Source organism: Hemicordylus capensis, chromosome 1 (assembly GCF_027244095.1).
Source record: "Hemicordylus capensis ecotype Gifberg chromosome 1, rHemCap1.1.pri, whole genome shotgun sequence".
Classification (NCBI taxonomy): domain Eukaryota; kingdom Metazoa; phylum Chordata; class Lepidosauria; order Squamata; family Cordylidae; genus Hemicordylus; species Hemicordylus capensis.
Genome location: NC_069657.1, coordinates 409,220,067 through 409,243,935, shown reverse-complemented (window position 1 = coordinate 409,243,935; position 23,869 = coordinate 409,220,067). Strand labels below are relative to the sequence as shown.

General features: G+C 43.4%; 1 protein-coding gene across 5 annotated transcripts in view; it reads right to left on the bottom strand.

Moving 5' to 3' along the window:
• The window catches only part of TMEM63A (transmembrane protein 63A), a 75,203-nt gene that overhangs the window by 20,006 nt on the left and 31,328 nt on the right, over positions 1–23,869 (bottom strand). For all 5 annotated transcript variants that reach the window (XM_053307636.1, XM_053307660.1, XM_053307644.1 and 2 more), the window contains exons 9-16: positions 20,551–20,621; positions 10,351–10,431; positions 8,522–8,645; positions 8,170–8,303; positions 5,025–5,162; positions 4,019–4,172; positions 1,881–1,987; positions 736–822 (exon numbers count right to left, since the gene is read on the bottom strand). In XM_053307636.1, the coding sequence (XP_053163611.1) occupies positions 736–822; positions 1,881–1,987; positions 4,019–4,172; positions 5,025–5,162; positions 8,170–8,303; positions 8,522–8,645; positions 10,351–10,431; positions 20,551–20,621 (896 nt within the window). The remainder of the gene's footprint in view (positions 1–735; positions 823–1,880; positions 1,988–4,018; positions 4,173–5,024; positions 5,163–8,169; positions 8,304–8,521; positions 8,646–10,350; positions 10,432–20,550; positions 20,622–23,869) is intronic.

The following is a 23,869-nucleotide window of genomic DNA, read 5'->3' as shown; positions in this document are numbered from 1 at the left end:
AAATGCATTTGATATTAATCTAAACCCTTTGCAACATAAAACATGGAATGTTAAAACGTTAGTTTCTGTTTGATTGCTTTGATGTAACATTTATGTATTTCTAAGGAGCAAATCAGACACAATAGACCTTCCCCCTACAGTGAGAATAGCAGCAGTCTTGGGGAGGGAGAATTCAATTGGGAAACACACACACATTCTTCTCCTAGTGCTGCTACTTAATAAAAATGTTTGAAAAAGCCATCAGGGGATCTGATCATGAATCCGTGCCTACTTGCTTTGGTCGTGCCCACTGAAACCAGTGGAGGAGAAAAGTGAACTTACAGCCCATTCATTTCTTTTAGGTGCAATTAGCTTTCTCTGGATTGTAAGATAGATGTAGATACACATGTTACACCAGAGACTAAAGTAAATGGATGATAAAAAGAGCAGTATTTGGCTCAAGTATACATACATGGGAAAATGTAAATTCAATTCTGCCCTGCTTACACAAAGGCACTACACTGTCTCTTAACACAAGCGCTGGCAACACAAGTCAACATATACCGCCAAAGAAAACTTACTCAAGTAATTTAAAACATGTTCACTTTTCAGTACACAAGGACAGAAATGAGCAACTTGCTTGGACCCCGAACAAGGACCCCTTCAAATATTTCAGCATTACATATTCCAAAAGACCTCTGCAACCAGAGCTGGAACCCACTGAATAAAAAGCTGAGATTCTAAGGTGCTTTTTACCTGGTCAAACCAAGTGAAGGTAGAATTAACACCATGAAGATCAAAAAGGAGTAGACTTTGTGCATAATTATTCTGTTTTCAGCAGATCTACCAAAAAGAAAATTAATGATCAAGTGCTACATATTTTGTGACCCTTTGTCTTCATTCTTACAACTGAATGAATTGTAAGAATTGGTTCTTACAATTAAAAATGGAAGTTAGAAAATTTAGAAATGAATTGCTTCCATTTTTTCCTGTATTTCCTTTGATGCTTTAACTACATTGCTCTCAAGGTAAAACAGAAGAACTCAGATCCATGCCAATACCCTACTCCATATAAAGACTGTCACTCAACTACTAGGACACAGCTGCCATAATTAACCCCAAGCCAAGTTTACAGCAGATCTGCCTTAAAAGATTGTAACCCTTCTGCACAGGTTTTCACAATTAAACACTGAACCCAATTTGAATCTTTATCAAATAAAAAGCCACAAACAAGTTTATATTCATTGGCACCCCTAGGAAACATAGTCACTCCCTTATAGTTTAGCAGGAATGTTCCATGAAATAATTAGAAACATTGTAACCATTGGTCTGGTTAAGGTATCACACAGAGCCAGGATTGAACCCTGGTTTCTTGAAACATTCTCTAGTCTTCAGAATATAAGCTCCCCCATCCCACTTGCATGCAAAGAGAGGAGAGAGTCTATTTCCAGTCCTAGCTTCGAACATGCCAGGATCTGTCATGACATCCAAACTGGAGCCATCTGAAGCTGGGACAGATCCTGGTTTATTTGGAAGTTCTGGCTAGAATGAGCCATGACTGCCCACATCTTGACAGGTGCTACCTTTTTTCTTTAAAAAGGGCTGAAGTAGAATCATTCCTCCCTTTGCGCACAAAATGGTGAGGGTAGTGCACATGCTCAAGGATATAGGATGTTACACAAAACCAGGATTCAGATGCAGCTCTGCACAAGGGACACTGACTTTTGCTATACTTAAAGATGAAATCTAATAACTATTATGAAGAAAATGAACAAAGAATATGGATTGCGATGATCTACAGCTCTATATCATCTGAATGTTCCCCCCTTCCTATGCTCTCCATCTTCAAGACAATTTGAGACCTTTAAACATCTAAAAAGAAGTAAAAATGTGCTCTTTACTTTGTCCAGTGCGATTCTACAAGTGTCGAGTAATAGACGATTGTTGGCAGCAAGGCTGAAAAGGACCACAGGAGTAGTGTTGGGAAGAACTGGCTAACAACAGGGTTCTGGGGGGAAGTGGAAATAATTAGAAGATTAGGCTAATATTGTATAGTTGTCTTAAATTGATGTATTTTCCAAATTTGTAGGCCACGCCAAACTTCCATCTCTGGGCAGTTTACAACAAAATAAAGAACAATTAAAAACCACAATCAGATTGAAAAGCTTGGGTAAAAAAAAGTCTTTAGAGACTTTTGAAAAGTTTTCAGAGATGGGAGGCTCTTATTTCAGCAGGGAGCGCATTCCAGTTTCAGGGAAGCAACAGACGTGGCCTGTCCCTAAACAGTAGCCACCAGACGTGCTGGTGGCAACTGCAGACAAACCACTCCAGATTATCTCAATGGGCAGTGGGGTCAAAGTGAAGAAGACTTTCTCTTAAATGCCCTGGGTCTAAGCTATTTAGGGCTTTATACGTTATAATCAGCAACTTGTATTTTGCCCAGAAAGTTATTGGTGGCCAGTGTCGCTCTTAGTATAGGAGTGATATGGTCTCTCCGAAATGGCCCAGAGACCAACCTGGTGCTGCATTCTATACCAATTGTAGTTTCTAAACCAGGCCTGCTCAACTTAGGCCCCCCAGCTGTTTTTGGACTACAACTCCCATAATCCCCAGCCACAGTAGCCAATAGCCAGGAATTATGGGAGCTGTAGGCCAACATCTGCAGGAGGGCCGAAGTTGAGCAGGCCTGTTCTAAACTATGTACAAAGGCAGCGCTGCATAGAGCGCATTGCAGTAGTCAGGTATGGAGGTTACCAGCATATGTACCACGTTCTGAGGTAGTTTATCTCAAGAAATGGACACAGCTGCCATATCAGCTAAAGCTGATAGAGAGCACCTCTGGCCACTGCCTCAACCTGGGTCATCAGCAAGAGGTTTGGATCTAGAAGCATCCCCAGACTGTGTACCTGTTCTTTTTGGGAAAGTGTGACCCCCATCCAGAACTGGCAGATCAAAATAGTTTCCCAAGTTCCAACCCCACACAATAAGTACCTCCATTTTATTTGGATTCAGTCTCAGTTTGTTATTCCCTTATCCAGCCCATCACTGCCTCTAGGCAAGCATTTAGGAAGGCGATGCCTTCTCCTGATGATGTTGAAATGGAGAAATAGATTTGGGTGTCATCATCATACTAATAACACCCTGCACCAAATCTCCTGATGATCTCTACCAGCGGTTTCATGTAGATGTTAAAAAGCATTGGAGACAATATGGAGCCCTGGGGGACACCACACCGTTCTAAGCAGGTTTTCAACATCCTCAGGAGTCACAAACTGAAACTGATCCAGACCAACCACGTAAGAGGAGTTGCTGGACACCCTTGCATCAGACACTACAGTAATTGTGGGATTTAAGTTGGCTTGAATAAGAGATATTTTACCCAAAGAACTATAAAATGTCGCAGCAGGTGACACAGCAGTTCCAACAACAACAAGAACAAATATTTATATACCGCTTTTCAACAAAAGTTTCCAAAGCAGTTTACATAGAGAAATAAAACAAACAAACAAAGAAAGATGGATCTCTGTCCCCAAAGGGCTCACAATCTAAAAATAAAAATAAGACAGACACCAGCAACACCAACCGAAATGGCCCGGTTGGTCTCCGGGCCATCTCAGAGAGACCATATTACTCCTATACCAAGAGCGACACTGGCTACCAATAACTTTCCAGCAACCAGCAACATTCCAATTCAAGGGAGGAGGGGCACATACTAGCCCTCTCACAACCCTGGACGACTCCGCCAGATGTCAGCTTGCAGATGCAATATGTGCAGAAAAGAATCACTTCTTTATGACATGTATTGCCAGAGCAGAGATCTTCAAATGCGCACTAAATGGATCTTTTCTGGGCAAGATCCTGTAAGTGTGCCATTTGTTACATATAGCTGAACTAACCTCAGCTGTTCTACACCTTCCTAGTTTTACATAAAAACCAAAGAGAAAATTAAAGAGAGGGGAAATATAAATTACAGCTCAGTATTACAAGCAGAATGTCTATCATGGAATAAAGAAAAGATGATGAATAGTGCACTACTCACATTAAGATACTGAATTGGCTTGGTTACATTGAACTTGTCCATAGTTGAGATAATGATGGAAGGGGTAGTCAGAAAAAATAACACAAGAAAGAGGACCAGATTGATAAGACACCACCAAAACCACCATTTCAGCCCTTGAACTGAAAGATTATGCCTGCCAGGCAAGAGACATAACAGAAAGCATATTAATAAGTGCATTTTGCACAACTAATATTAACAGGTAGCATGACTATACTGTTAAGAGGTCAAAATTACTTTACTGAGCAAATGTCAAGTATCTGTGGGGAGGAAGAATGATTTTAAACAGAGGAACAGCAAAAAGGGGGATGCTTAACCTCCCCTTGGCCTGCTGCTTTCTCTTTGAATCTCCCTCCCTTAGCAACACAAATACTGGGGCGGTGGGGGGGGGGGGGGCGCATGCCAATGTTTATTCAAGAACACCACCACATTTTGGAGTAGGATCTTCTTCAGGATAGTAATTTTTAAACCAGGAAAGAGCAGCATTATCACAATTTATATGTAAAAACACACAGATGTATTTATTGATAAAAACTATTTCCTTGAACACAGAGTTTGAAATGCATCTGGCTTCTCAATACAGTTTGTACCATTCTGGATATTTTCTCTTCTGTTGGGCTGGATTATGTCCCACATGCTCACCCTGGCACAGCTCATAGATACAATTACTGCTCATTGAAGAGGGCTCAGCTCTGACTGCTGGGCACATGCACAATTGGATCAGGGTAAGATGGTTCTCTGGAAGAGCCATAATAGTTAAAACAGATTTCAAACCTGTTATATGTTTTTATAGTGTAGACATGATTTAAGACTATTGTCAGTGCTGCCGACAGATTTCAAGCTTCCTATCCCTGTGTTTCAAGATAACTAAATAATATGACAATCTATGCAATACAGCCAAAAGAAAATTAAAATTCTGGAAACTCTAAAACAATTCCTACTTTCATGTCTTCCAAATATGAACAGAAAGAAAAAACAGACAAGTTACCAAATAATATTCTCTGGATAGGGAGCATATGCAACATCCCACATTGAAACGAGGAGTTCTTTGCTGTAGGCTGATGGCTGGGGATTTCCTTTACACTTAAAGCCCTCACACTTACAGACATTGAAGTCTTTAAGAATACTGCAGTAAGAGAAAATGTTAACTTTATGCTTGCTTGGAAATGCTCAGTATGCACACACAGACTTGACAAAAAGCAATCAAACCTGATCAAAGCAGTGTTTGTACATCCCTTCAATGTCACTTGCTCAATAAACATTAGTATTGCTTTTTATATTAAAAACTCTTTGATGCACATAATTCTGTGCCAACATTTGGTTACTGTTTATCTGTAGTGCAGATACTTATACATACTTTATTATGGTCACAGACCAGAATACAAGTAATGATACAATCTACAAAATAAGCAAGGTAATCAATAATGGAGATAACAATACTAGAATACTAAAACAATGACTTGTAAAATACTACATGACCAATAAGGTCATAGTTAGGGGTGTGTAATTCAGGTATTCGGTGATTTGGTTCGGGACCCGAACCGAATCACCCCTGTTCTGTTTTGTGCCCGAATATGGGCCACCCGAATCACCCTTGATTCGGTTCAGATTCGGATTTAATCCGAATCCGAATCGATTTGGGGGGGAAGGGGCCCAGGGGCAAAATTTTGGGGTGGGGTGGTAGTGCCCAATGGGTGCAGGCTACCACCCCAATTTCAGGGGGATTGGACAAAGGGCTGATTTTTTGAGAATTTTTGAAGTTTTAGTGACTTTGGAGCAGTTTGGGGGCAGAAAGTGGATCTGCCCCAAAAGAGTGGGGTGGGGTGGTAGTGCCTAATGGGTGGAGGCTACCACCCCAATTTCAGGGGGATTGGGCAGAGGGCTGATTTTTTGGGAATATTTGAAATTTTGGTGTCTTTGGGGCAGATGGGGGCAGAAAGTGGATCTGCCCCAAAGGAGTAGCGTGGGCTGGTAGATAGTGCCTAATGAGTGGAGGCTACCACCCGTCCCCAATTTCAGAGTGATTGGGCAGAGGGGTGAATTTTGGTGAATTTCTGAGGTTTGTCTTCATAAGGTGAAGTGTGCTAAATTGATTACTTCCTCATATTCATAGTAATTGAGAGTGTGAAAAAGTGAAAGTGGGGTCATGAGAGTTGTTTAATTGAAAAAAATATCATTTGCTATGATAGAATGAGAATTCACACCTCAGAAGTTTTTTCAGAATACAGTATGCATCATAAAAAGACATGAGCAGTTATCTCAACCTCACCAGAGCCACATGGGCATAATAACTGGGAAACTGGAATTTTACGGTACCTGCCCTTTAAAAATGCTGAGGGGAGAGCATTAAGATGAGTTCCAGAATAAGCCTATCAATACTTTGAATAAATGAGTATAAGTAAGCTGCTGGGAGAGATCTTAAGGACTCTGAGAGGTCGATATATTCTTGAAGTTCAACTTAAATAGTTAACTATTAATAGTTGTTAACAACAACAACAACAACAACCTTGGGCCCCCAGATATCACAGGAACACAGGAAACTGCCATATACTGAGTCAGACCATTGGTCTATCTCGCTCAGTATTGTCTTCACAGACTGGCAGCGACTTCTCCAAGGTTGCAGGCAGGAATCTCTCTCAGCCCTATCTTGGAGAAGCCAGAGAGGGAACTTGAAACCTTCTGCTCTTCCCAGAGCGGCTTCATCCCCTGAGGGGAATATCTTGCATTGCTCACACATCAAGTCTCCCATTCATATGCAACGAGGGCAGACCCTACTTAGCTATGGGGACAAGTCATGCTTGCTACCACAAGACCAGCTCTCCTCTCTATCGGTGGACTACAATTCCCAGAATCCCCAGACATGGCCTTTGTGGCTGTTGATTCTGGGAGTTGTAGTCCAACAAAATCTGGGGGCACAAGGTGGTGGTGGTGGTGGTTGTTAATTCGATTTTTATACCGCCCTTCCGAAATGGCTCAGGGTGGTTTACAATTAAAAACAGAAACAATTAAAACCAATAACAATTAAAACAGAAATACAAATATGAATACCAATTTTAAAACATCTTAAACAATTAAACTATCAGAACAATTAAAACCCTGAAAACCAAGTTAGCTTTAAAACAATTAAAACTAATTAAAAACCCTGAAAGGCCAGGCCAAACAGATGGGTTTTAAGGGCTGTCACTAAGGATTTAAGATTACAAATTTCTGCTGGGAGTGCATTCCACAACCTGGGAGCAGCTACAGAGAAGGCCCGCCTCCGAGTCGCCACCAAACGAACCGGTGGTAACTGGAGACAGACCTCCTCAGATGACCTTAACGTGTGGTAAGGATAATGTAAAAGAAGGCTCTCTCTAAGATATCTCGGACCCAAGCCATTCAGGGCTTTAAAAGGTAATAACCAGCACTTTGTATTTTGCCTGGAAACTTATTGGCAGCCAGTGTAACTGTTTCAAAACAGGCATCATATGGTCTCTCCGGGTTGCCCCAGAGACCAATCTGGCTGCCGCATATCGAACGAACTGAAGTCCCGGACTACATACAAAGGCAGCCCCACGTAGAGTGCATTGCAATAGTCAAGCCAAGGTTAAGAAACCCTGCTATAAAACACGAAAGTTGGCGTGCAAGTATCCCAGTACATCCTGTCTATCCAAATGGCTTAAACACCACATTGGGAAACTATTTTGATTTTTGGGCACTGGGCTTTTGAGGGTTTGTTTGTTGTTATTCTGTCTCTCACAGCTACAATAAACCTACCATTTCAATTATAGCCTGGTCATTTCTGTGTCAGAGGGCAAACGGACAAAATCAGCAGGGGATCAAATACTTATTTCCCTCACTGTAATAGAACCAGAAATTAAAAATAGGATAATGTTGACTGCATGGGGGAAAACCTTTTAATAGTTAGGCATCTCGTATAAATGCAGTTCAGACAAAAAAATTATTCTGATTAAGGCAAACCAATCAACTGACAACTTTGGTTAAATGTTTTAAGTAGTGAAGAAAAAGATTCAGAGTGGTGTCCTATGGCTTTCAATATGACCTATGAACTACTTTGGGAGTGTAAATAGGGATAGGCTTAATATTTCATTCCACCTTTAGATACAATATTGAATTAGTGAACACACACTTACTATGCTGCCATAGATTTTTCCTGAAATGTTATAAAAGCCATTCCCAATGGCTTATCATAAACCATCTCTAACTCTTTCAAATATGCTTCTAAATATTTAGTTGTAGTCCTGGTGTAGTAGTCTATAGCATCCTCCTGTTGGAAAGCAAAATTCTGTTATTTATTACAGAATATTATGAAGTGTTTAAGTTACTCTTAGCAGTTTAAGATAAGTTCTGGAATAGTATCTCGTTTTCTTTTTCCAGACATTAGGTTTTTCTTTTTTAAAACAGCAAGTCACAGAGATTTGTTAATTTTCTATTGCAATCATCCAAGATTTTAGCCAATTAAGAAGAAATGTAGTATTTTCTTACCCTCTCACAACCTTTGACATCACAACAGCAGAACTGGCCACATGGTTTGGGGTTTATTAAATACCGCTTGCCAAACTTCCGATGCAAGTTTGAATAATAAATCAAACTTCTCTCAGCCACTTTTCTAAGGACGAACAAAGTTTTTGTGATGCAAGAGTAGATCCGCAGTACAACTATTTTCACAAGCCTATATCTATATCTAACACTTAACATTTGTACTAATAAAATCATGCACAATGAATAATGCAGACGGAATTCACATAGGCTTCACTTTGAACCCTTGTACTTAATTGTTAATAACCAACTAGGGAAGAATCTCACAAAGCTTAGATTTTTTGGATAGATAGGCATTTTATTGTATAAAAAATAAAGGTCGGATTCAGACATAACGCGAAACTGGAGTTAAATGGGGCAGAGGCTGGAACTTCATTATGTCCAAATTTGTAGAATTGTGGTTTCGAGCTGAAAGCAACCTGCGGTTTGCCTCACCAAACTCCAAACTGAACCTTCAGTTTGCAGTAAGGTTCCCCACCGAGACCTGAGGTTTGCCTGCCAAAGTGTTGCGTCCAAATGTGGATGGCACCATAATCGCGGTTCTGTGAAGTTTTTGAAATTGCAATCAGAGATAGTGGTGCAGATCCACCTGGGATTGCACCAGCTCCATGCCTGCAGTGCTTCTCGTTGGCCGCCTCTTGGAGGACCAGCCCAGCCCCTCCCATTCTGTCTCTGATCCAGCAATGCAGTTGGACAGCAACAGGGATGCCACCATGTCCCATCCTAAGCTTGTCTGCCTGTCAAGCAGCAAAGTCACACAGGGGCATTTTCTCTTCCCACTCTGTCCCTTGTTTCCCTTTCCTGGCAATCCAAGTTGTGCTTGTGTGGGACAGTTTTGTTATAGGGCTAGTTGAAGGCAGGCAGTGCGATCACTGTAAGAAGCAGCACTGGCATGGCATTTAAAGGGATTTAAATGCCCTTTCCATACCGAGCCAAAAAGGCACAATCACGCTCAGCATGCTCCCTTCAAGATCGTGGCAATCGTAGCCACTCTGGTGACATGCTGATGCTTTGCTTACAGTCTGGCAGCACTATGGAGCTTGCTGGAATGTGTCCTCAGCAGACTAGGAGGAAGGAGGAGCTTCCCTCTCCTGAAACAAGGTTGCCAGACTGTGGTCCAGCAAACGTCTGCGATACAATTCATAGTTTCAAATTGAAACCACGGGTTCATCAACCTCCAGTTTCATGTTACATGCAAATGCGGCCAAGATAACATAAAAATGTCCACTTAACATGTTACTGAAATAGCAGGTATTTGTTACAGTGTGTGGACCCATGCTGTTCTCTTTAAGTGCAAGAGCCATGCTCTTATTTATTATGCTTTTATCCCATCTTTCCCCCAAAGAAACTTACAAAAGGGCTTTTCCCCTTGCCATTCTATGAGGTAGGTTAGGCTGAAAGATAGCAAATGATGGTGGCAACTGCAGACAAGCTCTGTAGTATCTGAAGCTCAGTCTTAGCCACTATGCCACATATTAGTTCTCTCTAGTGACCATGCAGGTACATATCATATAGTGACATGCAACACACAAAATTACCCTAGTGTGGAAGAGTAACACAACCATTTCACCCCATTTTCACTATTTCCCCATTCAGGTTTTTTCTAAACGCAAAACTCCACATTGCAGTGGTGCTACAAGTCTGTAATCACTTTAACACTGGCAAAGACAATACTATCATTCTGATATCAGAATCTTCTCTACCACAAAAAGCATTTTTCTGACAAAGTTTTTAATGAAGCTATGGTTTAACTAGAACATTATTCATACAGGTACCTCTGACTGTAGAGATAGGAGAGTCCGGATACATCATAACATAGCTGGACCTCTTGCACGCTACAGGTTGGATATGCCTCCCTACAAAGAGACAACGTAGAAGAAATTGGCAACGGCACCAAACTTCAAATGGCCGGGGGGGGGGGGCGCTCAGAATAAAAAGCGCATGTATTTCAGCTTTGGGGCTCATTTTGAATTGGCCCCCAAACTGTGCTAAGGAGGATTTCCAAATGGCAATTTACTCCTGCTTCACTACGCAAAGGGTAGGAAGGAGTTCATAAGAGGGTGGGGCGGAGGGAATTTACAGTGACTTCAATATGGTAACAGCAAAGTTACCTGTCAAACAGCCATTGTTTTTTTCATGACAACTGATCCTAATATGCAATCCTTTTTTTTTTTTAGTATACTGGTTGGAAAACGGTATATTAATATTTGTACTAAAAAGGAAAAAATATGTAATGTTGTTACATATTAAAGCGTGTTTAAGTGTGCAGGTTGCACTTTGGGAGAGTTTGAAAATGGGAGTGTGAGATACTCCAGCATTTTTGCTGCACCATATGGAGAGACATCACAGATAAAGCAAGAGGTGCTGGCGTGGCTACCTGCCCAAGAATGACTTTGGGGAGTGCCACCTGCCATCCCTCTCAATTCCTAACTGGGCAGAATAGTTTCTTGTGCTGTGCAGTCAGTTTCTGGTCAATACAGTCATCCAGCATCAATCGTGGTTTCCCCAATCACGGATTTCAGTATCTGCAGTTGGGTGAATTTCTAAAAAAACAAAAACTGGGGGCAGGGGATTTCTTCTGTTTACCTTGTTTTTCAACCGCAATTCCCTAACCTCATTTGCAATGATTCCCTATTGCTTCCCAATCGCAAATTCACCAACGGTGAGTGTTTCCTGGAATGGAACCCACACACTGCCAGCAGCAAATCCAAAATCCATAGCAGCTTTCACGCTTTGTATTGTATTCAGAAGCCCATAAAGGATTGGATAGAACCCCAAAATATCATTAAAGTTACCAGAAAATCAGAAGATAAAATGGTGGTAGAAATACAAAATAGCAGCCGCAGTCACATCCTGCAGTTCAAGCAATTTCCCCTGCCCCACAGCCACGGTTATTGTTCTCTGAGCCTTCCTCCCACCAACGACACACATACGGCGTCCTTGCACACCGGCACCATTTCAAACTAAGCAAATTAAGCGAGATCCTTTTGAACCAGTGTGGGTGTACAAGGACCCCCTTTTAAACCAAAGAATCTATGGGGAAGAGCGAAGAGTTTTGAGTGCAGTAATGGCTGGGCAGACAGCTCTGAAAATTGGTGCACAAGTAGTTAAGGATGGCAGGACTTTATTCAATTTCAAGTAAATTGGTCCAGCCATTGATTTTTAACAGTGGTTTTTTTTTTTTTTTTTTTTAAAGTTCAGTGATTCTTTGATGAGAAGTATTTTTTTGCCACAGTTCTCTAATGTTAGTGCAATTTTGGCTTATTTTTTTAAAAAATTTTAACTTTTTCTCTCCCCCCCACCCGAGACTGTGTTTTTGGAGTTTGAGAAGGTGCTCTTGCATAACAGTGTTACTTCAAAGGGATTTCTGCATTGTTTTCTTCCTTTTGCAATATCAGGGGTGTGCGCAAGAGCACCAAACAGGAATAAAAAACAAGAAGTGGGGAAATCCCTGAGAAGTACGCATACGCAGAACCCAGTGTCTGGACTTCCTGCCTCCTCTCAGTGAGAGCTCCAAAATTGAAGCAGCACTTAGTTACAATAGAATACTGGATTGTTCCCTGCAGACACTGGATTTCCATGCAGACATACTTGTGCAAGAGCACTGGAATGAAAAAAAATTAAAATTTGGAAAAAATAACTGGAAACCACGCACTGAAAACACACTCACTCCTTGTCTACCTGGGCACAAGAATGCACCAATAAGAAGCAGAAGGCACCCCCTCTGCAAGTGTATTGGCCAGAAATGGGTGGGATGGATGGGGATAACCCTGCCATATGAACAAGCCAAGGTTTGAAGAACTGTAACAAATTGTAATGAATCACAATAAAAAGCAGCAATGTGAACAGCCCAGATTTACTCCAATTTAAGCTCTTTTATGCTTATGCACACTTTATATACTTTAATCCTAACTCGTCCTAATTTACAACACTTTCTCACAACACAGTAAAGCCCCACATCTGGGGAACCTCCAGGCTTCCCAGCTCTTGCTGCAGCAGTGTTCTAGCGCATAAACACTGTGTCATGAGTTCCACCCCATCTCCAATAAATGTTTATGAAAAGGAAAGGGAAGAACAGGTTGTTTACCTGTAAAAGATTATCCTTGAGTGATCTTAGGTATTCAAACTACTGGGATATGCACCTGTGCAGGAGACCAATCAGAAAGATTCTAAAAGCTTTGCGCAGCGCTTCCAACTCCGCCCATGGCGCACATGCATTCATCGATATAGGGGGTTGGCATGCCGCTCTCTTCGGTTCCTGGATGGCTGGACGTCAGCAACCACCATAAATGGAACTAGAGAGGTAAGTGAGAGAACTAGGTAAGTAAAAACATCAATGTTGCCCAGAACACGACCTCCAAGAAAGAAGGGATTTAGGGTGGAATGTGTAAATATCTAGGATCACTCAAGGATAATCTGTTACAGGTAAGCAGCCTGTTTATCCTTGACGTGATCGCAGTGTATTCACACCACTGGGCGATTAGCAAGCTCCTGTTACAGGAGGAGGATTTCTTGGACCTTATCCTGGAGCAGAGCCATCATTGGGTGAACAGGTTCAAAGAACCCGGGCTGTTGCCCCCAGGGGCTGCGCCTTGTGGCCCCAGACATGACCCCTGCATCTGACATCAGATGCGGGGGGCATTATTTTCATCCCAAACAGGGCCACGCCACCCCATTTGGGACCGAAATTGGCCCACACTGCATTGGCAGCGTGGCCGGACTGACTCACCTTGCCTTTCAAAAGCAGGGAGAGCTGCTCCTGGTCTTGCTGCCAATGCAGCAAGGCCAATCTCTCTCCCAAACGGGGCCACATGGGCCCATCTGGGAGGGAGACCACCCCCCATATCTGACATCAGATGCAGGTCACACACCCCCGCATCTGATGTGGGGGATGGGGCCAGGGGGCAGCGGTGGTGGTGGCTGAACACAGGCCGCCATCAGCCTCCCTCAGCCATTGGACCTACCTCATGCATAGTTAGAATAGAACCTGCTTCAAGATACCCCTCCCAAAATGTGCATCCTTGGAGGACCTTAGGGCCAGCACATAATGCTTAATGAAGGGGTGGTCCAAAGACCAAGTTGCAGCTCTCCGAATCTCAATCATGGAGACTCCTGATAGATTGGTTGCCAAAGATGATACCGCCCTTGTAGAGTGAGCTTTAACAACCTTAGGTGGGTCTTTGCCCTGAGACTTGTATGCCTCAACTATGACTTGGACAATCCAATGGGACAAGCGTTGGTGAGTGATTCGTGTGCCTTTCTTGTCCTTTCTATAGGAAACAAAAAGTCTTATCTTTACGAAAGGAACGAGTCCTATCCAGATAGAAGGCCAATGCATAGTGATCACTCTAAGGCAGACTGTGGGTTACAGAAAAATGCCGGCAGGATTACATCCTGATTGACGTGGAAACTTGTGTTTACTTTAGGAATAAAAGATATGTTGATATGCATGATTACTTTGCCTTTATGAAACCCGATATAAGGGGAATCAGACCTTAAGGCTCACAACTCCCCCACCCTTCTGGTCGAGGTGATAGCTATGAGAAAGACTGTTTTAATAGACAAGAACCATAGAGGGACCGCAGCCATAGGCTCGAACAGGGTGTTCATGAGACCTGTCGGAACTAGACACAGCGACCATTGTGGTGCCGGGGTCATTGTATGGACTACATGTTCTCCAGTCCATAAGAAACCTTTTGGAAAAGAGTGGGGGGGAGAAGACAGTAGAGGCATCCACTCCCCCATGACAGCTGGAGATAGCGGCAAGGTGGATCCTAATAGATGCATTAGAGAGGCCAGTCAGTTTTAGGCCAGAGAGATATTTCAGTATCTGCAATATGGTAGTCCTTGAGGGCGAACAAGAGTGTGATGCTGCGTACAATGTAAAGCGCTTCCACTTGCCAGCATACGTCTTCGCATAGTTTTTTTCTCATTAAAGAGGATTTCTTCTAGTAGCTGGGCACTGGGTTCAGTTATTTGATTCTCCAGGCAGTGAGTTTCAGCTTCTTGATGTCTGGATGCAACAGCTGGCCGTGATGCATGGGCAGCAGGTCCAGAACGGCTTGCAGAAGTTGGTACCTACCCTTGGACAGTCTCAACAAGGTCGGATAACATGCCTGACATGGCCAATCCGGTGTAATCAGAATGCAATCTATCTTTTGATGGATCATCCTGTTGAGGACTCTTGGGATCAAGGGAAGGAGTGAGAATATGTAATATAGAGCCACGGAACAAGAAAAGCATCCCCCATGGATTTGGCCCCTATGCCCACCCTTATACAAAACAGATCACATCTCATATTCTCCTCTGACATGAATAAGCCCACTCTCAGGAACCCCCATATGTGGGAATATCGGTAACAGATAGGCCATGGACACGCTCCATTCGTGAGAGTCTGAGTGATGCAAAGTGCATTGTCGACTCCTTTGATGTGGATTATAATGGGATGAATTCCATGTTGAATGCACCAGTCCCAAAGCTTCAATGCCAAGCTGCATTGGGGACATGAGACAGTCGCCCCTTGATTGTTCACGTATGCAATGGCTGTAGTGTTGTCCATCATAAATTGTACTATATTGCCTTGTAATATCAGTCTGAAGACCTTCAAACTGAGGAAGCACCCCAGCAGTTCCAGCACATTTATGTGAAGTCGCCTCTGGGTAATAGTCCAAGACCCATTCATCTTGTAAGTGAGGCAGTGTTTTGAATTCTCACCCTGTTTGGGGCGCTGGACATTGGATTTTCCCCTACGCTGATAGGGTTTACCTGGAGGTCTTGAGGATTTCTTAATCTCTCCTATCGGTGGGCTTGTATTGAGACCGGTACTTCCCATAGGGAGCATTAGGTACATAAGGTGGTTTTGGCCTAGATTGATAGCCGGATTGAAAATCCGTGTCTGAATCTGGTGCTGGATCTTCCAGGGTGGGAGAATGCCCATTACATGGGGTGGGGTATGTTCTGTGGGTACCAAAGCTGGACTTTGAGGGCCAGCTGTAACAGTGGAAGAACAGGTTGCACTGGAAACTGTGGATTTGATGGAGCGTTTGGTGCAAGAGGTGACCCAGGATCAGTTTGCGTCAACATGGTAGCTTGAGTTGTATGGAATGACATCGAACCTGAGGTGACTGTATGTGTAACTTCTCTGGGATGATGAAAATCATGTGGGCATAAAAATGCCTTCATCCTGACTGAGTCAGGGTAGTGCACCACACGTAAAGTTTACGCATATCAGTATGATTGAACCCTTTAAAAAGATGGGTGTGTGGTTGATTGGAAAGTCTGGTGGGTCTTGCTCTGATAAGTACAATTGCCTCCTCCCTGATGCAATTGTGAAGAAGCAGGGCATATGGGGCTGTACGAGTGCACACTCCATAGTTTCTCAGTTTTCCATTTAATCATATTTTGTCTCTCATCCTCCATTAGACAGCCATGAGAGACGGGGGTGGGGGGAGAGAAGATGGAGTCCTTGGAACTTCAACCACATTATCAGTATCGCTAAGGCCAATAATTTTTTGAAGAGGTGGAGGAAAGAGGTATACACTCTGAGACAGTACTACATTAGCTTTCGAAGGCAAAGCCATCATATTACACAGAGGAACTTCTGTCATAACCAATAGCAAATGAGAGGTCAGAGAGTCTAGTGTTAACACCCCCTCATTTTGCGCCTCCTTTATAGACACAATTTTCAATGTTTCTATCATAAATTTTGGTACCGAGTATGATGTCAACAACTCATTTCCCAATATCTACTTGTTCGATGTCAGTACTTCCTTCGGTTTCAAAGATATTGATGGGTTTTTGGATTTCAAAGATTTCACCAATGTCGACTGTTTCAATGTCAAAGATCTCTCCGACACCAAGTGCTTTGATGCAGAGTCCAATTTTGTCTTCTTATGGGAAGTAGATATCGAAGTGGCGGCTGAAGAGGCTCCACATTTCAATTCAAGCTTTAGCCTTTTCTGATTTGACCTCTTTTAAAGTCGGGGAAGAGGACTTCGATGCTCCTTCCTTCGTGAACTGGATCGGTGTCGAAGGATGACTGGATTTCAGGCTCGGCGTTGATGCTGACCTCTTCTTTTCCTTATTTAAGGACTTTGCAGATGGAGTCGCATTCTTAGATGTTGAAGAATCGACCGGCTTTGATACCGGGGCGGGCGCCAACATCGATAATGGAGGTTTTAGTGCCAAATTGTAAAGAACATCCTTCAACCTCAAAAGTCTAATTTTCCGAGTCTGTTTAGAAAACTCCTGACAAATCTTACAGTTTTCAGTATTATGTTCTTCTCCCAAACAGAGAAGACACAAGGAGTGTCGATCTGACAAGGGGAAAGCAATGTTACATTTTCCACACAAATGTATTTTTCTTTTTGTCTGTCATGAAAACAGTCCGACAAAGAAGAACCAACAATATTTAGAGAATATGTAAAGATATTTCTCTCACTTAGCCGAATGGCTGAGGCAGCGAACCCCAACCAAGCAGAAGAACCTTCTGAGGTGTCCATACTGGTCGGCGGCTGGAAAGGAACTGAGGAGAGCAGCACTCCAACTGCCTATATCGACGGACACATGCACACCTTGGGTGGAGTCAGGAGCACCATGCGAAGCTTTTAGAATCTTCCCGATTGGTCTCCTGCGCAGGTGCATATCCCAGTGGTTTGAATACACTGAGATCATGTCAAACATCAACAGGGATGACATCCAACTTAAGAAGTTGTGGTGGTAGTACTCAGGCCCATTGTGCTCCCACTTATAACACTGGGGGAACAACAGGATCTAGCTTCACAATGAATTCCATGTCTCCCTCCCCCAGCTCCCAGTCAGTCTGTCCATCGTTCTCTCAGTCTCAGTCTCACACACACACAGTGTGCACCAACTGTTTCACAGTTCAGTCTGAATTCGAACCAAATTAGGACCCAACCATGGGGGTGAGAGCTGGTTTGATGCTACCCCTGCTAAGAGCAAAGAGGCACCTTTTACAAGTGGTGGTTCTCTTTATTCAGCAGGGGGAGAGCAACTGGCCCCATCCATCTCCAGCACAGCATTCCTCCAGTGGCTTTTGGTTTCTCTCATGTTTCTTTTTCAGATTGTGAGTTCTTTGTGGTCAGGGAGCCATTTTACTTATATTTATGTAAACCACTTTAGGGACTTTTGTTGAAAAGCAGTATATAAATACTTGTATTCATATTCAATCAGCTGGGGAGGGCAGCGAGAGGCAACTTTAAGATTAAAAGAGAAATCCTTTACAGCTACTGGCAGTAATAATAATAATAATAATAATAATAATAATAATAATTTGATTTCTATACCGCCCTTCCAAAAATGGCTCAGGGCGGTTTACACAGAGAAATAACAAACAAATAAATAAGATGGAACCCTCTCCCCAAAGGGCTCACATTCTAAAAAGAAACATAAAATAGACCCCAGCAACAGTCACTGGAAGTACTGTGCTGGGGGTGGATCGGTCCAGTTACTCTCCCCCTGCTAAATAAAGAAAATCACCATGGTAAAAGGTGCCTCTTTGCCCAGTTAGCAGGGGCACTGTTGCACAGTACTGTTGCACTTGGCCTGGAAGCTGCCTGGACTCGTTTTCCCCAAGAGCCTGTGTGGAGGCCAGATGAGTGCCGGAGTCATGCCACCATTGTGTGGGCTCAGGGAGCTTCCAGACCATGTGCGGTGGTACTAGCAGTACCACCAATACTTCTCATTTAACTTTAAAGTTCCCTCTCGTCACTGCCCCAGTGCTACCACCAGTACTAAAGGCTTTCTCATTTAATTTTAAAGTTGCCTCTCGCACTCACCCATCGCCCGGACTGTTCAAAATGTCAAACCAGTTTGTTTCAATTTCGGTCTGACCCCCTTTCCAGTGGTTCACAACCAGACCACTCAAACCACCCCAGTTCGCAGTCAAGCTGGTTCTGCACACCCCTAACACACACACAGTTCTTTTAGGGTGGGCAGGCATGGCTAGTTGTCAGTGCCAGCAAATGGGAATGAGATATCTCCTTGAGTAAGGAGTCCAGTACCTCATCTGCAGCCACAGCACAGGTAGGATTATTCTCTATGTCAGACCCTAAACGCAAGGTCTATCTTCATATAAGTTGGAATATGTACTTAGCCTCAGAAACCCACGTTTAAGGGAAAAAATAATCTACACATCAAGTTAGACTTTTTTTTAACACACTTGTAGTGAACAGCTGCTCCTCTCCCCTAAAGAGTTAACCAGAAGTGAACCCTGTCCTGACTGGCAGGCTGGTGAACTCCAGGGATCAGCCAGTCAACCCACCAGGTGGGTGGGATCTGGAGGGCCGTTGAAGAGGAAGAAGAGTTTATTTGTTAGAAGAAGATGGGATGGAGGTGCAGAGGATGTGTGGTCATGGAGTATGGCTGCAAAAGGAGGACTGCAGTTCTTGGAAGAGAGAGAATTCAGGGGCTTGAATTTTCAATCCAGGGTTTGGTGAGTTCAAGGCAAAAGAAGCCAGGGCTTTAGCTTCGGGGAGTTTTCGTCTAGGGAAAGTTTGTTTAGTCAGACTTTGTGTTAGAAGTGTGTGTGTGTGTGTGTGTGTGTGTGTGTTGCATATTCCTGATACTGGTCTATTTTTGTTTACCTGGAATGTAACTAAGCTAAGAAACACTAGCCTTCATCCATCCATGGCATTGCAAAAGACTCTGCAAGCTTTTAAAGGTGCGTTTGTATTTTCCTACATCCCTGTTCCTTGCAACTGGGGTGCTTTTTGAAGTATTCTTGCAACCACTGAGTATATTTTTTTACCTTTAACTAAAAGCTGAGAAAAGCCACCTAATGGCGCAGTGGAGAAGCAACCTGGCTAGAAAGTAGGAGGCTGTTGGTTCAAATCCCCACTAGTGTGTTTCCCAGAATATGGGGAACTCCTATATCGGGCAGCAGCCAAATAGAAAGGTGCTGAAAGGCATCTCATACTGCACAGGGGATGGCAATGGTAAACCCCTCCTGTATTCTACCAAGAAAACCACATGGCTCTGTGGTCACCAGGAGTCGACACCGACTCGACAGCATGGCCTTTCCTTTCCAAGCTGGGAGAGCCTCAGACAGAAACAGTCTGTAGCATTTGAATAAGGGAGTTGGAAGGGGGTCTCATTCTGGTGCACACAAGCCTGAGCCGGTCAGCAATCTATCAGTTTTCTCATCACGTGTAGGCTTGCACATGGGAGGATTTTTGTGTATTTTTCTAATAGCAAAAGAAAGTTTTCCTTGGGATTTCCACCCCAAGCTCAGGGAGGCAACCCTCTGTGATAGGGATGTGCACGGAACCACGGAGGCGTGGTCCAGCACTGAGGGGAGTGTGTCTTTAAGGGGGGGATAGTACTTACCCCCCCCACCGCTGCTCTTCCCCCTCTGGCGCTGGACTTTTTAAAAACGTTCTTGGGGCGGCAGAGTTCCTCCCTTCAACGAGGAACGCCCTTCAATGAGCGTGCGCACGCCGCGAAGGGCGCATGCGTGGCTCTAGCTTTTTCGGCTTTCTAACTTGGAAGACGACGACGAGGGCAGGGGCGGCAGGGAGGAACTTTGCCGCCCCAAGAATGTTTTAAGAAAGTCCAGCGCCGGACGGGGAAGAGTGGCGGGGGGGGGGAAGTACTATCCCCTCCTTAAAGACACACTCCCCCCACCCCCGCCGAACCGCCGGAATTCCAGACCGGTCCGGAGGCCTCTAGAATGGCCTCCGGACTGGTCCGTGCACACTCCTACTCTGTGATAAAGAAGGGTGGTGGTGGCAGCCATTTTTGAAACTACCAGAAATACAGGAAAGTTTTGGGAGAAGCCTTTGCTCAAAAGCATATTGGGGATGATTCAGCATTTTTCTTCCCCTCACGTGAGCTTGTTCTGAGACAAAAGCTTGGTAATCCGGTACAACTAAACAAAGATATCCAATAAAATGAGTTCAAATTGCAAGGCCATATTTAAAAACCAGAACATAATTTAGGCAAGTATTTTTACTTACCTGAAGTGATTTTCTAAGCTTGTTTTCTGGGCTTTTGGAGGAAGGCCAGTTACAAACAATGTGCGCTTCACCTACATGACAAACGTATCACAGTTTCTCAAGAAGACTGGACCAGAGTAAAAGCCAGAGAGAAAAACTGATGTATATTCTCTTTCAAGACATACAGGGCAACTTCAGACATCACATGGAACCTCAGTAGCAGCTGAGATCCACTCAATCTCCCTCCGGGAACATGTGCTTCCCCCTCCCATCCCCATACAAGTGCCCACTTTTTAAGTTAGCATATGCCAAGACTAGTCATGAAGTAAAAACACTCACCAATCCTAGCATACCCTAACCAAGAAAGGAAGTAGGTACTCGAGTGGGGATTGGGAGTGGGGGAAAGGGGCTGGGGGGCTGGGGCTGAAGGAGAGGAGAGGAGAGCTGGTCTTGTGGTAGCAAGCATGACTTGTCCCCCCTGGTGGTTGCATATGAATGGGAAACTAGAAGTGTGAGCACTGTAAGATATTCCCCTTAGGGGATGGAGCCGCTCTGGGAAGAGCAGAAGGTTTCAAGTTCCCTCTCTGGCTTCTTCAAGATAGGGCTGAGAGAAATTCCTGCCTGCAACCTTGGAGAAGCCGCTGCCAGTCTGTGAAGACAATACTGAGCTAGATGGACCTATGGTCTGACTCAGTATATGGCAGCTTCCTATGAGATGGATCACATGGATCTCAGCTATTAAGATACCACATTTATTTATTTTATATACTGCCCGACTCTAAAGGCTATAGGCAATTCACAAACCATAAACACAATAAAACTAAACTATTAAAACAACCATGAGTAAGACAATTTAAAAAAAACATTCAAAGATTACTAAAAGCCAGGCAAACAAAAAATGTGTCTTAAGGGCTCTTTTAAAGGCTGACAAAGATGTTATGCCATGGATATCTACAGAGAGCACATTCCATAGCCCAGGAGTGACTACAGAGAAGGCCCACTCCCAGAGACAGACCTCTCTCCATCACCTTAATGTACAGTAGGGATCATGCAGAAGGCAGCGCTCTCCCAGGTAACCCGGTCCTAAGCTGTTTAGGGCTTTAACAGTAATTACCAGCACTTTGTATTTTACCTGGGGACCTATTGACAGCCAATGCAATTGTTTTAAAACAAGCATAATGTGGTCTCTCCGAGAAACCCCAGAGACCAATCTAGTCGCTGCATTTTGGACCAATTGAAGTTTCTGAACTACACACAAAGGCAGTTCCATGTAGAGTGCATTTTAGCAGTCAAGTCTAGAGGTTACCAGAGAGAGCACCACAGTTTTGAGATCATTTTCTTTGAGGAACGGACTTAGCTGTCATATCAACCAAGCTGATAAAAAGCACTCCTGGCCATAGCCTCGACCCAAGTAACCAGTGAGGCCTGGGTCCAGAAGCACTCCCAAGCTACGTGACTGACCCTTTGGGTGAGGAAGGCAGTGCAACCCTGTCAAGAACAGGAAGATCTAGCACTTCCCATGAAGTATGACCCTTTACCATAACTTTTCAGAGGGCAACTATCTCCTAGCGACACCATCTGGAACCTACCTGAGAGATAAGAACAGAACCACTGCAACGCTATGTATCAACTATTCCCAAATCCCTCAAACAATCCAGTAGGATACCATGGCCGATAGTTTCGAAAGCCACAATGTCATCTGCCCCTGACTAGTGTAAAGATTACATTTAACAAGCTCAGTTTAAGTCAAGGTGCTGTTTTTTAAATTGGCATCTGTGTTTCACTAATTTAAAAAGGGAGTTTTGACTGCTTTGCCCTCAAAGGCATATGATTTATTTATTATTTATTTACTCGATTTCTATACCACCCTTCCAAAAATGGCTCAGGGCGGTTTACACAGATAAATAATAAAGATGGATCCCTGTCCCTAAAGGGCTCCCAATCTAAAATGAAACACAAGACAGACATCAGCAACAGTCACTGGAGATACTGTGCTGGGGGTGGATAGGGCCAGTTATTCTCCCCCTGCTAAATAAAGAGAGTCACCATGTTGAAAGGTGCCTCTTTGCCAAGTTATCAGGGATACGATTTGATTAAAACTGCATCAAATTTTTATTCATGAAAAACGTCAAGGCAAAAGGGTGGTGAGTTCCATGCATCTCCATCCCACATTAGCTTTTTCACATACTATCTGCAGCTATTTCTTTCTCCAATTTGCAACTTCAGCACCTTTATTTATTATTACTTCAGCACCATGTAGGCATCTTAATGACATCACATAGCCAAAATCAGAGTAAGGACAAGAAACACTGCTACCACTTTGAATAGTCTTCCTGATAACACTACATAGCCAGACAGATATCACAAAGCCAGATCAGAATAAGGGCAATGCCTCACTATGAACAGGAAACATTTTCACTCTGTTCTACAGCAAATCAGCAGAACATGTACGTGGCTCCTTTATTTGTCAGGATGTTGAGACTTTCCGTGAAATTTCAGTGCTCCCGTCCCATTTTAACCCAGAACTAAAGGTGGCCCTCCTTAGCTGCAGTTTCAGCACTCTCGGTTTTGCATATCTGCAATTAAGTCAGCGTGGTTTAGTGGCTAGAGTGCTGGACTAGGTCCAGGGAGACCTGAGTTCAAATCCCCATTCAGCCATGAGACTTGCTGGGTGACTCTGGGCCAGTCACTTCTCTCTCAGCCTAACCTACTCCACAGGGTTGTTGTGAGGAGAAACCTAAGTATGTAGTACACTGCCCTGGGCTCCTTGGAGGAAGAGCGGGATATAAAATGTTAAATAATAATATACCCAACCTCATTATCTGTGGTACGCTGCTTTACATATCCATGGTTTTCGGCAGCGAAAGTTCTACCCTTACATGGTCGTGCTCTTGCTGCATGTGCTTGTGGGTTGCGAGAGGAATTTGGAGGACAGTTGAGTGCTTCGGTCTGCATGTTTAGAATATTTTGTTTCTAAAAGCCATTTTAGGTAACATTTGACATCCTTAGGGAGCCTTCAGGAGCCATTGCTCTGGAGCTTTTGAAGGCTTTTTGGAGTCATTCCTGTGGAGCCTCTGACAGCATTGTGCTGCCTCATAATATTACAATTATCACTTTTATGGAATTTTAATTTTGATGAAATTAAAATTTTCAAATTAGTTTTTAAAATTTTGGTAATTACAGTACTGTATTGCAATTTTTTAAAAATAAAAAAATTAATTATCCATTGAAAATTGATTCTCTTCTCACTCCTTGATTCTCATACACTTTTCTGTCTGTTTTGACTTGAATTGGATTTAATGTTGTCCTGCCTCTTTTGCCAACCAAGCAGGCCAAGGGG